General features: G+C 40.8%; 1 protein-coding gene across 1 annotated transcript; it reads right to left on the bottom strand.

Moving 5' to 3' along the window:
• Positions 1 to 10,493: 10,493 nt before the first annotated feature.
• LOC120289106 (cytosolic sulfotransferase 15-like) lies at positions 10,494 to 11,552 on the bottom strand. Its single transcript, XM_039303634.1, is given in 4 exon segments — positions 10,494 to 10,759; positions 10,805 to 11,011; positions 11,078 to 11,215; positions 11,217 to 11,552. Coding segments are annotated over 4 exon segments (861 nt in total). The 3' UTR covers positions 10,494 to 10,579.
• Positions 11,553 to 11,957: the final 405 nt, after the last annotated feature.

The following is an 11,957-nucleotide window of genomic DNA, read 5'->3' as shown; positions in this document are numbered from 1 at the left end:
CGTGTCCTTATGGAAGAGCAGATGCCAGATGCAAAATCTGACCATTGATCATTATTGTCATGGAATTTTATTTTTGCCAAACATATCCACGGTTACAAAACATGTCTTAAAACTCATACATGCCTTTACATGTCCATGGCAAACTTAGCACATCCTTTCCCTTCAGCTCTCCACATATGTGAGCTAAAATCACTAAAATCGCACTTACAATAAACATTTAAGACATAATCGACATTGTCTTTAATCTGAAATTTTCTATCCTGAGCTTTACCACATTTTATTTTTCGTTTTAGTTGTGTCGTGAGAGATCTTACTTCAGCTTTCATAAAACAGTTTTTTCTTTGACATTTGTCCCTAGAAAATTTTTTAACGCGATCTTTAGTTACTGAGCGATTTTTACATCAACCCAACTAATAAAATCCACCATATGCTCCAAATTTATATCTTCGACGTTCATGTTCATGATATTTCCCGATTCTGTAGTAATATCAAGCGAGAAAATCAAAGCACACAGACATATCATTGTCAATTGGTGGGACCTTGAGCGTAATTGCCACAAGTCAGCTGATCATTGCATGGGTCTCGACGTCACCAAGACTGGAACTGGGATCCATCACCTGTCAAAAAGCCAACCAGTGGCTAGGACAGGACGAGTAAAAGCCAGCTGCTATTGCATTGTCATGTCTTTGCAAGGGGACCATACATTTGGCGCATTAAAGCCTTATCGCAGACCCCAAGTGGAAGTGCATAAAACGTGGGCACGTTCCATGGGTGGGTCCATATCAAAAAGCGATGATAGCCGTACATTACATCCAAAAGTAGAAGTATTATTAATCTATGGTAGGACCGGATTGTTTGCCTTAATTAGCAAATCAGTAAGCCAGATGGGACCACTCTGATGTTACCTGTTCTTTTGGGAGCGCTTGAACAAGATTCTAGACCCATTTGATGGTCATATTTGCTTAAACTTTTAAGTTTATTTTAGTTCCTATTGAAGGTTAGGAGAATGTGCGAGTTTGTACTTATTAAATCGAATTTTCACTTGTTTGTTGGTTCTTTAGTTATTCATACCAATCCTTCTGTACACTTAGAGGCCACAACAATTTCCTTGTCTTTAGCCTCAAAATGCCTCTAGAATGCGACCACGTAAGGAAGCACAACGATCGGGCACCAAAAGTTTTGGTAAAGGCAATGAGGAGGAAGATTAAGGACTTTCCCTTGGGCAAGTGAAGCAATCAGCTCATCAATGGCCTCCTAATCACCTTCCCTCATTCACATGGCATTTGCAGATGTCGTTGGCTTCTCATGAGATCCATGTGATCTAATAACTGATAAAGGGTGGGCACAAATGTACCAAGTTCATGCAAATCATGTCCATTGTGTTGGCTCCCAAGACCACCTAACACTAGTATCAAAATCATATTACCAATATGTCTGGACTTGGCCTCAATCTAAGCTCAATGTATGAGAGGGAGATTATTTGAGTTTATCCTACATTGGTTATAAAATGGACTGATGATTGATTTATAAGTGTAAGGGAAAGTCTCATCGTAAAAGCTAGCTCGAAGGATGTCCCTCACATTTAGGGCATGTTTGGTAACCGACCGAACTACATCTAATTATGTTCTTTTATTCCCCAAAACAAAGAAAAAAAATAGAAATCCGTTTGGTAAAATTTTTGTTCTTAAAAATAAATTTGTTCATGGAAATAGGTTTGGAATAAATTCAAGGAGTAAAAAAAAAAAAAAAAAAAAGAAGTTATTTCTTTATTCTCGAGAACAACTCAAGAATCAAACCCAAAACATTTTTTGTTCTCTCTTTTCTTTTCTTTTCTTTCTTTTTTTCTTCCTCTTCTTCTTGCTCTAGCTAGTCGTTAGCCGCGACGATGATTGGCGATCAGCTAGACGAGGTCCAGCGACCTCGTCGAAGCCTTGTGAGCTCGCAGCGAGACTCGACCTCACATACCTAGCCACAATGATGACTAGTGAATGACCTCGCCCGGCCATTGCGAGGTTGACCTCGCGCGGATTGGGCGAGGTTGACCCTTATTGGTAGCTAGGCGATGCTCGGCCTCACCGGGGGAGGTCGAGCCTCACCCAACCAATGAGGCTCCCCCGAGGCTGGCAACTAGCTAGAGGTAAAAGATGAAGAAGAAAAGGAAAAAGAAAAGAAAAAGAAGAAAAAAAAAGAGAAACATGTAATAAAATTATTAAGGCTCGACCTTGCCTAGTCGGCGAGGCTCCTTTGAGCCTGGCGAGGCTCCTCTGAGCTTGGCTATCGGCTAAAGGGAAAAAAAGCAAAAGAAAAGAATAAAAAGAATAAAAGAATAAAATTATCAAAAAATTAAAAGAATCTTAAGTCATAAAAAATTTGAGGGTCATATCAAAAGCATTCTATTCCGAAATAAAAGTTTTGTACAGTTATTAAATACTTTCGAATGTTCAGAAACTCGTCTGGGAATAGATCAAGAAAAAACTATTTTTGAGTATAAATTGTTCTAAAAAATAAAATGGTTACCAAATCCTTGGAACCAACCATCAACCCTTTCTATAATCGATGTAGGAAAAATCGCAACATATTAATCTCCTGTGTACTGGCCATAATATCCAAGGAATTGAGTACCTGATTGGATTTTTTTTTTGAGTTGGCATTCAACATTCCACGTCTTATTAACATCACCACACAATTGACGCATCGGTGACCTTCTCGCTAATTCCAAGCAAATCTCAAACGTGCATAAACCTAGGCACGTAATGGTGTTTCTCTCATTTCTTGATTCTAATAATGAGAAGCCACCATTCATTGGAGCTAGCCAGCTACAAAAATCTGGGTCATTTATTAAAATTGGAGGATCGAATTACCAACTAATTTTGTATTACTAATTCTTATTTAAATTACTTACGAGCGTGTCCTTTTATTTTATTTAACAACTTTTTTTCTATTTATTTATCACATTTTATTTGCTGGGTTAGGAATCCATAAAATTTGTTATTGGATTTTAGAAATGATCAATTTATTTGATTATTTGATGTATTTGTTTTTTTTTTCAAACTTTTCTATTGGGAAAACTTAACAAAAAAAATAAAGGTGTAACTAACTCACATAAATAAGGAATGTGCAATAGGTTGTGACAGATAATCTGGTAGTCCAATTGCTTGACACTCTCTGACATTGATAAGTAAGGAATGTGCGCCACAAAGAGTCTGGTGACTTCATTGCTTTCTAGGCATTGCATACCCTTGAAACACATGTGAAAAATGACGAACCCCCTAGTAGATTCCTTATAGGTTATTTCTATTAATTTCTTGTGTGCGCACCTTCATCAATTTTAATATAGTGCTAGGTAAAACTCTTATTGCATATAGCACCAAACACATAATTCGCACATTGTATTAATTTGGAAGGCCTTTCTTTAGGGGACTCGCGGTGCTTCATGAGAAAGGTTTAGTCAAAATTGGCATATCCATAATTCATATTTTTTTGGTCGTAAAGAAACTTTTTTTCTTTTGTTTTTTTTTTTTTTTGGGGGCGCTTGTTTGTCTTCTTCAGGCATAAACTCCCGTCTCTCTCAATTTCTGGTTTTATATAATAAGAGGTGACCACATATGTCGAGCTACCAAGATTTGAGTTTCTATCCAGAACTAGAGGTGGGAAGGATTCTAAATAAGTTTTGTAGGCCTACTTTTAAGAGATAATATATTTTCATGGTATATTTCTAATTTCCCCCCCGCTTCCGCACCCACTTTATATCCTACAAGACTCGCATTTTGGTTTTTCATTATTAATAAAATTTATGATATATAATGGAATTTGATTGAAACCCCAGAATTTCCGATCATATTGTATATTGATGGAGCGGTACAAATCATGAGCTACCTTTCTTGCATCGAAGTTAGTCCACGTCTGACATATGATCAAAGCATGCCGTCCTCATTAGGTTAGGAAATTCATAAGAAATCAATTAATTATTAAATAACTTTCCTTCCATGATTTTGCAACATTTGGTTCAGATTGTAATCTTTTTATGTCGAAAAATTATCCAAAAAGTCATAATAAACCTAGTATATAGTGGTTACTTCAGTTATAAACTTTTTATTTGTGCCAATTTATGATACATTTGATAATTATTCTGTTCCCAGGAACAATTTCTAACTAGAAATGATTTTTTTTTTCTATTTTGTTCTCAGAAACAATTTTTAAAGCATTTTAAGGCCTTTGATAACTGTCCAAAATTTTTACTCTAAGGCTAGAATTGTGTTTGGTACCATTCTCAAAATTTCTAATCTAAATCATTTTCTTTTAATTTTTAAATAATTTTATTACTTTTTTCTTCTTTCTCTTCTTCTTCAAGCTTTGGCCGATCGTCGACTAGGATGGCCGGTTGCCGGCCCCAAGTAAGGCCACGTCTCATTGGCTGAGCCTCACCGGTAGCTGGGCAAGGCTCGACCTTACCAGATCTAGGCTAGGTCGCTTGCCTAACCAAGGCTTAGCCAAGCCTTGCCTAGCCATCGGCGGAGCTTGACCTTACTAGGCTACTACGAGGTCGGCTTGGTCGAGCCTTGTTAGCGGCTAGGCGAGCTTGACCTTGCCAAATCTGGGCGAGGCTTGACCTGGCCCAACCATGGCTCGGCTGAGCCTCACTAGGCCAGGCAAGGCTCGCCAGTGGCTAGGCAAACCTCACTAATGGCCAAGCGAGGCTCTCCTAACCATTGGTGAGGCTCGGGTGAGCCTCACCTCGGCCGGTGGCAAGGCAAGCCTCCGGCCCAGCTCGCCAAATCTCACCCAATTGGTCACCGGCAATTGGTGGCGGCGTCGGTAGTTGATTGATGGTGGGGGTAGTGGAAGAAGAAGAGAGAGGAAGAAGAATAACAAGAAGAAAGAAGAGAATAGAAAAAATAGGTCGGCTTTGATTCTGGAATTGTCCTCGAGAACAAAGAATTAACTTTTTTCTACTCATTGATTCTATTCCGAATCTATTCAAGGAAACAAATTTTTTCTTGGGAAAAAAAAAATTACCAGATGGATTTTTGTTCTAAATCTATTATTAGGAACAAAAGAATAGAAATTTTTACTATTTGGCCTATTGCCAAACACGTCCTTAGTCATAAATTTTTGATAACTTGTCAATTTAGTCTTATAATTTTTAATTATGTTAATTTAGTCATAAAATTTTGAAAAATTTGCCAATTTATCATTCCGAATAATTTTAGTTAGAAATCGCTAATGTCGACAATTTTTTGCGATTTTTTTTAATTTTTGAATGTTTTTCTTTTTATCATTTTCTTTCCTTTTTCTTTTTAAGCAATTAACTACAATACAAATTAATATTCTCATATAATAGTTGCACGTCCTGAAAATGGTAAATAGAAATTTATAAAAGATAAGAGATTTTTTTGTCAAAAATAAAGAAAAAAAATGATAATTTGAACAAACCAAACAAGTGTTGGTAAATAACATAAATAAGAACTAATAATGCAAAAATTATCGGTCACTTAATCGGAATAAAAGTTGGTAATAGCTCTATCAAATATCAACAATTCTAAAGAGAGTTGCTAAATTTAATGATTTGGAAAGTCGGACAAATAAAAGTTGATATCTCTAGTAAGGTGAAAAAACCCTAATAAAAGTACGAACAGTTGAATTCTATCAGAGAACCATCTTTTTGCATGCATAAGATAGAGAAAGAGAGTGTGCAATGATCATGGAAGCACATGTTGTGGAGTCGTGAAAAATGTGAGGTGTGAATGTAAAACATTATGATGAAATTGCAAAGCAATAGCGCACAATTACTAATTTTGTCATTGAAGTGTCGTCTCCTTTGCTGAAAGAAGGAACTCAATATAATTCAAACTTTAGATCTCAAGTGAAATGAGGGGGAGTTGTATGATCCTTTGCTTTTGAATTATGAGAAAATGAATTAAGCAGAAACAGAGAGACACATTCATAGGTACACATATGAGAAATCATGGGAGAAGTGTTAAAAAAGCCCTAAACCTTTTGTCTTTGTGTCAATTTAATCTTAAAATTTTTTCTTTTTGCCAATTTAGTCCTAAACCTTTTTTACTTTGTGTTGATTGAGTCATTTCCGACCAATTTTGGCCGGATTTTGCTAACTGGACGTCGGTCGGCTGACGTGACCCGATCGGTGTTGACGTAGACAACTTTTAATAATATTTTAATATTTTAATATTTTTAAATTTGTTATTTGTTATTTTTCCTTTTCCTCCAATCGATCCACGGACCTTGGCGACGGCTGGCTAGAGGGACGGCCAGAGCCGGTCGACCTTGCCGGACCTCGCCGGCCAGCTAGCCTCACCGGCCACCTCGCCAGTGGCCATGAGGGCGGCCTCGTGCTAGGCGGCAAGGGTCGAGCCTCGCCGGCATCGCCCAGCCGTGATTCGGCGAGGTTGAGCCTCGGCGGCCTTGGGTGAGGCTTGACCCTCGCCCCGTGCGAGGCTAGCTCAAGGCCACCCCGGCCTCGGGGCAGCCTCTTGTCTAATCCCGGCGGGGCGAGCCTCACTGGCACAGCCTAGGCCATGATTCAGCGAGGTCGAGCCTTGTCGGCCATGGGCAAGGCTCGACCCTCGACAACCCAATGTGAGGCTAGCTCTAGGCCGCCTAGGCCTTGAGGGTGACCTCCCACCAGGCTAGTGAGGCTCACCGGATCCGATGAGGGCGAGCCTTTCCCACACCGCCCGGGCCACGAGGCCATGGGCAAGGCTTGACCCTCGCCAAACGCGAGGTGGCTGGTGAGGCTCGCCGGCCTTCGCCTGTAATAGCCTGAATTTTCAGAATTTATCTTCGATTAAACAAATTGGGCCTTTCATCGACGTGCCTATAGTATTATTCTCTGAGTTGATCACTTACGAGATAACTGGATTATCTGGGGAAGCAATTAAGGGATCTAAATGCAATGGACCTGAGAATTCGACCAGGAATCGACTGCTCGACCGTGTTGATTTGCAAGGGTCATTACAGCATCGTCAAAAATCGATCAAAGACTGGAGATAGATCGATTTGATGGAGATATGTGATTAGTGCGTGGGTGATTCCACCTAATTGCAAAATTCTCATCTAACGGCACTAAACCGATTTTTTTGTCATTTCTGTACCTGGTATCTATATTTGAAATATCGAGATTTTCACGACAACCGAGCGTCACCAATGTGTCGAAAATGTACGTTGTGACTTGAGATAAATCGATCACTGGTCAATTGCACTAAAAATTCCAAGAAACTACCCAATTGACCAGGTTACACTAAAAGCACGTCAGATTGAAATTAACTGTGAATTTGAACCTGATTTTAGAAATTGAAAGTTGTGTGATGTCACGATCTATTTTAGGAACGTCAACTCACCCTCCAAAAAAATTTTCGGAGATTCCGAGATTTTTACAGAAAATCGTCTCGGACGTGGCAGAAAAATAACAAAACTTCGGATGGGTTTTGACGAGGGGCACTTGTAGAAATTCTATGGGCTTTGTCTTCATTCAAATTAGACGTCGATTTGGGAATTTGTTGAAGAAATTGGAGCTGAAAATTAGTGAAATTCGGAGCTTCAAGGGGGGGTGCAACATTTGGTTTTAAGTTGGATTATTGGTGAATTGATTTTCAAGAAAGAATTAGGGGACATGTGTTTAATTAAGAGGATAGAATTTGCTGACTTTTGGGCCCTCTTCCATCGCTATCCTCCCCCTCTTCAAGCTTCCTTTGCACGTTTCTTGACTAATTTTCCCCCTTTCACGCTTTTGCTTTCATCTTTTCTTTCTGCACTCATCCCCATTTTCATTTTCTTCCTCACGTCTCTTCCCATCATCCCATCATTCCCATTTTCTCTCCACCCACGCATAAACCCACGAAAGTGAAGCAGCCATCCCCAACGTCTCATACCATCCATCCACTGCATCATCATCATCAACCATCGTCCCACGCGCCTGTCTCCACTGCTTCATCTTCGGCCAGCAAATTCCACCGAAAATTCAGTCAACCTCAGTAGCGTCAACGACCGAGGCAAACCGACTGCCACACGTCCTCCTTCACCAGTCCTTGTCGCCCACCCGCGAGCCGCTCCCTCCTTCGATCGAAGCCACGGCCAGCGTCCAGCTTCTTCAACTCGTGGACGTTGCTGCTTCTCTCCTCCTCACGGCCACGGATTCCTTCACCGAAGCCCACGATGCAGCCCAAGAAGCAACCCACAGTTTAGCCTTTGAAGCCCATGGATCCAGTGAATTCTTGAAGCCAGCCGCAGCAAGCCCAATTCAGTTTTCAACTTTGGGTCCAGCCCATTCGAAGCCTGTGAAACCAAGCCCAATTTGTCAGCCTGCTTCAAGCCCAGCCCATTTCAGCAACAAGTCTCAGCTTGGGCTGAGATTTGTTGGGCCAGTTCTAGGCCCGGTCCGAGCTCCGTTGACGCCATCGCAAACTCAAGTTTCGGCCGCCGTCGTGCCGTCGTCGCGGTGAACCGGTTTCCGTAATAAACCGGTGAGTTTATACACTAAACTCTCATTAGTAGTCTAATAACGTTTAAGGAGTGTTTAGATTTATTTAAGTGTAATTAGTTTATTATTAGTTTAGTTAGTTAAATTAGGATAGCTAGATTATTTAATCAGGTGGTTAGAAATTATAAGTTAATTAGATTAGTGTATTGTTATGTAGCTAGGATGTTTAAAATAATTTATTTAACTCAATAGGTAGTTAGATTAGAATTATTTAATCTAAGTTAACATTTTTAGTATTTAATGAATGTATTTGATTAATTTCAGTAATTATTTAATTATTAATATTTTCTAGAAATTAGGCCGGGATAGTCGGTGACCAGAATTTTGTCTTGATTCTTTGATGTGGTTAATTTTCGCAAGTGAGTGTTAAATTGTGAAAATTGAGTGCGATTGGAAATTTGGTATTTAATTCCAAAATTTGCAGATTTTGATATTTATTTAGAAAATCCCGGGTGTCGGGTTTTGAACACCGAAAATAATTTTATATACTATATAAACCAGTGGGATTTTAAAAAGAATGTCATGAATTTTCTAGGTCCAATCTGATCGTGTACCCACACACGACTATTTTCATCGAGGGTTTTTAATACGAAGAAAATAGGCTAGGAATACTATTTTAATTGAGGCAATTGAGTGCAATGCACGGTGTGCTGAGTCGAGGTTGATTGGTCGTGTGTTGGTTAAGAGAACCCGTCCTCGAACTGTGTCGGATGGACGTTACCCTTTATGGGATACTCATTTATTGGGATTTGGGTTGCAGTAGAGGCTGGACCTATATTCCTTCGAGAAAGTCGTCTTTGAGAGATGTAACCGTGCTCAATGGGGTGAGACAATGTCTGGCTACGCCAATAGACTGCTGAACTTCTAGTAGGCTGTACCCTAGAGTGGGTGTAATCATCAATTGGAACGCGTGTTGAGTGGAATATCTGCGCCGAATTATGGGACAAAATTTTGTGACATAGAATGGGACGTGTCATAACAATTTGGCCCTATAACTAGGATCTTTGTGCTGATTTGAGAATTGAGTGTGGCGTTTCAGTTGTTGGAGCTTATTTGTTGCTCATGCTCTCGTGCTATTTGTGATATAAATTGTACTAACCCGCATGATGGAATTGAGGCGAGGTAAGTCCTTTATACTAAATGCGTGATTGTGTGGTTAGGACACCTTTGGGCATATTTCCCTCCTAATCGGGGTTTAGAGCATGGTCTTGTTAAGACATTGTCTCACTGGTTATTGTATAACCATTTTCAGGGTCGTCGAGTGGAGAACCTGGAGCCGAGAGGAGGTGATCAGAAGTGTAGGTTAGATAGGACCACTTCTTTTTGGAGGGCTAGTCCTTTGTAGTCTTTTGGCCACAGACTTTATACATGACTCGGTATATTATAAATACATGTTTGTTTGTGAATTTGTTGTTACTCGCTTTTCTATCCCGAGATGATAAATGTCGGGAATTTATTTTTGCTTCCGCATGTGCAATAAAAAGAAAAGGGTTGGCGACTCGTCCTGGAAAATTGCAATATATTATCAACTAAAGAGGGATGGGCACACGCTCAGGGTTCGGGGCGTGACATCGCCTCTGGCTAGTTGCTGAGGACTGGCAACCGGCCGAAGGAAAGAGGAGAGAAGAAAAAAAGAAAAAAATGAATATATTATTAAAATTTGTCCACGTCAGCGTCAATTGGGCCACATCATCTGGCCGGCGCCTAGTCAGCAAAATCTGATCAAAATTAGCCGAAAATGACTAAATTGGCACCAAAAAAGGTTTATGACTAAATTTGCACAAATACAAAAGGTTTAGGACTTTTTTAACGCTTCTCCCGAGAAATCATACGAATAATTTAGGATTACTTTTTGAAAATTTGATGAATTAACAGTAAATTTATGAATACATGATCTCTAATTGACTAAACACGTAGACAACACATGTGACTAGCATAGGATAGTAGTAGTTTATAGTATCAGAGAAGTCAAGGATTCTTGAGTTCTCTGCACTGCACCAATAAGGAGGACTGCGGATCCTTCCATTATTAATTTAACTTATTTCTAATGACACATGTGGAGAAAGTGAATGGATTTAACGCTCAACACATTTTGAATTCCAACCCAAAGGGCCTCATCTTTTCTTGGATGATGCTATTGAGGCGATCCACCATGGAAGGAGTGAGATGGTTGACCCAATCACCCACCTCCCCTTTCCTAAAAAAGCTTCTCTTCTCAACAATTCTGCCCACTAATTTGCCGGATTTATTGACCTCCAGGTCCTTCAGGGTCTTCAAGCTACACAAGTTAGCTATCTCTTCTATCACACCTCCCTCTTCTTCCTCCTCAGTGAAGGGAAGCCCCACGAACTCGGCCACCTTCTTTAGCTGTCCTGCAATATCTTCCTTCAAGTCCTCATACTTGAGGAACAACACCTTGCGTGGCCTCTCCAAGCTCTCTTTCCAGTAACCCGTGATGTGATCCCAAAAGGGCCCGAACATGACTTGCCCTTGGCAAAAGGTCTCGAAATGCTCCTCCAAGGACCAATATGGCTGGTCCTCCAACCGCACCGTCTCCACTAAGAAGTGCCAAGAGGAAACCACGGTGTCCAATGGGTTTCGACAGATGTAAATGATCCAGCAATCCGATCGCTTGATGTTCTCCGTCAAGGATGGGTAAGGGATGTGCGTCGCAAAGAGCCTGGCGGTCGGGCCACAGCTTATGCTCGATGAAAGGAACGACTTCATGGGGGTTAGAAGTGAGCAAGGGCCTGTTGGAGATGTCTAGGTGGGAGCGATTAATGACGGAGAATGCTAAGGCCTTTAGCTTGGTGGTTCCCGATTTGGGCTGAGAGACCAGGACAATGTCCTTGTCTTTGGCTTTGAAGTGCCGCCGGAAGGTGATCACGTTGGGAAGCACAATGATCGGGCACCAAAAGTTTTGGTAAAGGCGATGGACCGGACAAACCAAGCCTTTGGTTATGGGAAGCGAAGCAATTAGTTCATCAATGGCCTCCTGGTCATGTTCATCGGTACCTATGATGGCGGGCTGCGAAGAAAGTTGCCGGTGCGCCATGGTGGTGGTACCGCAGGGCTTGGTGTCTAAGCACGAATAGAAGCACGCACACGAAAGTGAAGCACTTATATTTTTGCTGCTAGCGAGGGTCGGTTTTTCATTGTTTTTGTCACGACTTGATCTCCACGGGCTCTTCATTTGATTCCAATCGATGTTCTGCCCCTTAAAGGTATGACAAATTCCTTGAAAGGTTGCATATATCCATGTGGCTAGGGTCGGGCGATTGGACAGCTGGTTGGCATTTAATGGCTGGCGCGAATATTTCCTTCTCATGGACTCCAAGTACATCTCAAATCTGATATACTCGATCAGGTTATGGTTGCATGCACCTTCTGATTCGGATTAAGTAGGGCTGGAGCAGGCATATTCGTGCTTGGCCAGGCTTTTCATATCTCTGACCCGCCC

The sequence above is a fragment of the Eucalyptus grandis genome, chromosome 10 (genome assembly GCF_016545825.1).
Source record: "Eucalyptus grandis isolate ANBG69807.140 chromosome 10, ASM1654582v1, whole genome shotgun sequence".
Lineage (NCBI taxonomy): Eukaryota > Viridiplantae > Streptophyta > Magnoliopsida > Myrtales > Myrtaceae > Eucalyptus > Eucalyptus grandis.
The sequence above is the reverse complement of the archived record's forward strand: the minus strand, read 5'-3'. Positions and strand labels throughout refer to the sequence as shown.